General features: G+C 42.5%; 1 protein-coding gene across 1 annotated transcript; it reads left to right on the top strand.

The window, feature by feature from the left end:
* Window positions 1-564: 564 nt before the first annotated feature.
* On the top strand, window positions 565-3,182 carry ankrd33aa (ankyrin repeat domain 33Aa). Its single transcript, XM_008281229.1, has 4 exons — window positions 565-822; window positions 930-1,059; window positions 1,153-1,293; window positions 2,350-3,182. The coding sequence occupies exons 1-4, from the start codon at window positions 565-567 to the stop codon at window positions 3,180-3,182; spliced, it is 1,362 nt and encodes a 453-aa protein (XP_008279451.1).
* Window positions 3,183-4,325: the final 1,143 nt, after the last annotated feature.

Below are 4,325 nucleotides of genomic sequence, written 5' to 3' on the forward strand. Positions count from 1 at the left end.
GAGAAGAGATCACACATGTTTCTTAACAATGCAACACCCAACAAAAAGCTGTTTTATATGCCTTTTCCACACAAATATTTTCATATATACCATCATCCTTCATATTCGGATGAGCATGTGTTTGACCTAAAATGGAAAATGTAATTTGTCAGTTTATACAAGAAGTATGTCGGCACTCAGTATTTGTTTCAGGATAGTTAAAGCTTTTCTCCTTCCTCCATAGCAAGTTTTACAACCAGCAACAAAATGGTAATCCAGTGAACTAAACTGAGCTTTCCACTGGTCTTTGATATGGCCAGTAATACAAGCTTTGCCTCTTCTTATGTCAACCAATAAGGAAACAAAGCTTGATAGTGCAATCTGTTCAAACATGATATCTTCCCTTAGGTGTAGTATGTGGCGGTCACATTGAAAAAAAGGGTGGGTTCTATCTAGTAAATCAATAATATGGTTTATTTTTTTCATTTTGTGTCCATGACAACAACCGTTGATTTTATTTGTGTTCTAGATATGGGTGTTGTGCAGCTTGAAGCCCAGGTGTGATCCCAGGCAGAAGGGCTTCCAATGGCTACTGGAAATGATGATCCACACCTGGGTGACAGCCCGTCCGAGGACTCAGAGATCGTCTCGGATGATTCTGACTCAGGGAGCGTGCTTTCTGATGACTCAGTGCTTCCCGACTTTGAAAGGGAGGCAAAAGACACCGATCCAGCTAAAACGGTGCTTGAGGCCTGTGTTAGGAATGAGGCTGCATCTCTGCGAAGCATCCTGGAGAGAGGGGTCACAAAAGAAGAGGCCATGGAGCTGAACATCAATGGCAGGGTGAGACAGAAATCGTTTTTCTTTTCATCCCACAACGAAAGTGACTTTGACTCAATTTGAAAAATATACAGTTACACAACAAAAAAATCTGTCTTGCTCTCCATCAGAATGGACTGATGGTGGCTGTGGGCAAAGGCTTTGTGGACATTGTCACCCTGCTGCACACATGTCCATTCATAGACATCAACCACCAGGACAATGATGGCAACACGGCCCTCATGATTGCTGCCCAGGCAGGTATGTCTGAGGACACATTCACCACATAACCTTCACATGTAGGCTTAAATCAGTTCTGGATAATAATATGTTTGTTTGTTTTTTTCAATCCAGGCTTCATCACCATCCTTAACTTTATCCTTAACTACTACCCTGCTGTTGACACCGAGATCAGGGATCCCCGTGGGTTCACAGCCCTCATCAAGGCAGGTCTGCAGGGCCGAGAAGAGTGTGTGTGCGCCCTGCTGATGCACGGTAAATCTGGAAATCAAGATGTCTTACTAGATAAACTAGCTAATGATGTTCCTCACCTACACTTGTATTCCAAATCCAAATAGGCAATCAAAGTGCACTTCAAATCAGAAATAGACAGTTTCCTGAGATGACAGTTATGCTATACAATTCATGACCAGGATAAGCCTTCCCAAAAACTCTCAGTGCTGCATACATGAAGGGTTTTTCTTGGACCTTTGGGGCAGTAAGTGGTGCAGTAAAAGCAACAAGTCTTTGTTACTTTATTTCACAGAAATCTGTGCATTTTCCTATTTTTCTGATGATTTTATAAACAAAAATGTCTACTGTACTTAAGCAAAGCAAATCTCAAGACTGTTTTGTTCATTTTTTTTGTTGCCCTGAATTCTTAGCATGTTGATGCACTTTTCTTTGGCACTGTCTAAAATTGGGACGGCATAACTTTCTCCATACAGAAAAAAAACCCTCTGCATGTAATATACAGAGTAAAACAGGACATCTGATCTGTGAACTAATCTGGTCTTTCTCTGGGCTACAGGGATTAGTCCTGAATGAACTGTACAGAGACACCTTAGGATAGCGCTGTAAAAACTCCATCTATATAAAGTTCACTTATCTCAGAGACAGAATGACAACATCAATCCACAATCTAGTGGTATTCAGGGGCATCTGTGGAGGATAAATATATGTGTTGTGGACTTGGATTTGATTGAAAGCTTTGATTATTAACCACGTGGTCTGCCATAGTCTTTGAAATAGACACGACTGACTGTCTTCCTACAATCAACTGAAGTATTGCAACCAGATGTTTATTAAGCATGACTCTGCATTAATGTAGCATATCGCTTTCCTCTAACTGCAATCTAAATGACATTCCACCGTGAAATGGCCTGAGTAGGATTTGACCTCTCCTCAGTGAGCTGTGTTCCAAACGCGACCACATGGTGGGGTTGTTCTGCTGAGTTGAAAGATTCATTGATTCCATTGCATCCAGTAAAAACGTATTTGTTTCCTTGTTTTGACTGCTTTCTACTATTTTCTCCCCTTTCTGGTGTGCAGGTGCAGATATTAATGCAATGGACCTGGTCCAAGGAAGAGGTCTAAAGGACTGGGTCCTGAGGACAGGAAGGTTCGACACTCTGACCAGAATACGCCGTCTGCAGGTCCATCCTGTTGCTGAGCAGTTCTGTGAGAGCTACATTCCAGAGTGGCCTGAGCTGAAGCAACTAGTAGCAAAGGCCACTGCCACCAAATCAGCCAGTCAGAAGCTGAGGCAGCGCTTAAAAGACAGTCTAAGTTTCAGCTTCCCACATGACCCTCAGGACAATGGGGTCATGGACCACATGGTGCGGATGACTACAGGCATCCACAGCCCCCTCATAGCTACTGGTTGCCGTCCATTTTGTCCTACCAGCCCTCCAGAGATTGGCAAACGACGATTTGCTGTACCTGAACTGCTTAAAAAGCACAGCACTAAGGAGCTGGAGGAGAGCACAGTGTCCCACAGTAATGGCTCCATTACGTCAGCTTCTCCCACAGGTGTTTCAGCCACCTCTGTGTCTCTGACCTCCTGCTGCCAGGAATCAGAGCGCAGGGAAAGCATGGGACCAGGTGGCATGAGAAGCTTCATTCCACGCAGTATGGCACACAGGAACAGCATCTTCCCCTCAGGATGTATTCCTAAGATTGAAGTGACTAAATCTGGGGAGCCTACTCCAAAGAAAGAGAAAAAGAAGAAAAGGCAGAAGGGCTACCTGGAGCCTCCTGTGTGGAAGTACAAGGAGGCCAAGGAGGAGAAAAAGAGAGAGAAGAAACAGCAGCAGGAAAAAGAAAAGGAAAAAGAACATGACAAGAAATCAAAGGGGTCAAAACGTTCATCAAGCCAAAAATGAGTCGGTTTTCTCTTCCCCACAGAGAATTTTACTGCAGTAATGTCATGTTTAAAGGACAAGCATGCGATTTCAGTGCGTCCAACATCAGCTTGAACAAGACACAAAGAAATCGTGAAACGATTTTGAAAGTGAGCAACTGACAAAACTCCTGGGTGGTTTTGAGTTTAGGATTGGGATGAACATGAGAAAACTGGTTTCTGATGTCTTTTTTCTGCAGCTGAAAATAATGTCAACCAAAAAAACGTGTGAGATTAGATGCAATACAGCCTCATGTCTGAGCGTGGCTGTTTATCTCCAGTCCCATGGATTAGCAGGTCTGATGGGGATGCAAAGCTGTACCATTTGCAAACACAATGCAATGACATGAAATGACAGTATTTTGTTTTGAAAACACTGTATTTTTGTGGTGATTTTACTAATCTGTGTTTTGTGAATGACTTCAAAGTAGCATACCATAATGGTATTTAACTACAGGGTAACCAAATAGCCAATACTGAACACTGTATATACTGTAAGTGATCAAATGCCTTCAGGAAATGACTTCATGTCTTTGCAGTTACTTCTGTCTACACAACATGCTCTAAAGGACAGTATATTGTGGCTGCATTGTAAATGGCCCGGTGTTGAAGTTTTGTGACTGAAGGTTCTTCACCTTCACCCATTTCGGGGTTCATCGAGCTGCTTTCTAAAAGCAATTCAACCTTCACTCTATGCAACTAGCATCTACCTGATGCCTTTACTTCTTTTAACTTAAAGGTGGACTATGTGATTCTAATCCAGTACACTTTTTTTTTTAATTCAGCAAAACTCACCTAACGGTTCGTTAGCTGTCTGTTCTGTGTGTGCGCTCAGATAAATGCAGTGCACAGGCCTGATTCTGTACAACAAAGTGGTTTCTATCCATCAAGACAGCACTATTCCAGTGGTTCATTTGCATGTTCAAACTCGTGCACATTCGTACTTGTGCACATGACAAGGGCGAAGGGAGGCAGTAGGAATGAGAAGGACAGTAAACATGGAACATTATCCAAATGTGCAATCTAGCTAAATGTCAATAATAGAATTTTCTTTTCTAGAATCACAGACTTCACCTTCATTTCTAATTCTCCAAGTTCTTTTGCTGTGTCGTACAAATGATGTTCG

This window comes from Stegastes partitus, unplaced genomic scaffold (assembly GCF_000690725.1).
Source record: "Stegastes partitus isolate 25-593 unplaced genomic scaffold, Stegastes_partitus-1.0.2 Scaffold227, whole genome shotgun sequence".
Taxonomy (NCBI): Eukaryota; Metazoa; Chordata; class Actinopteri; family Pomacentridae; genus Stegastes; species Stegastes partitus.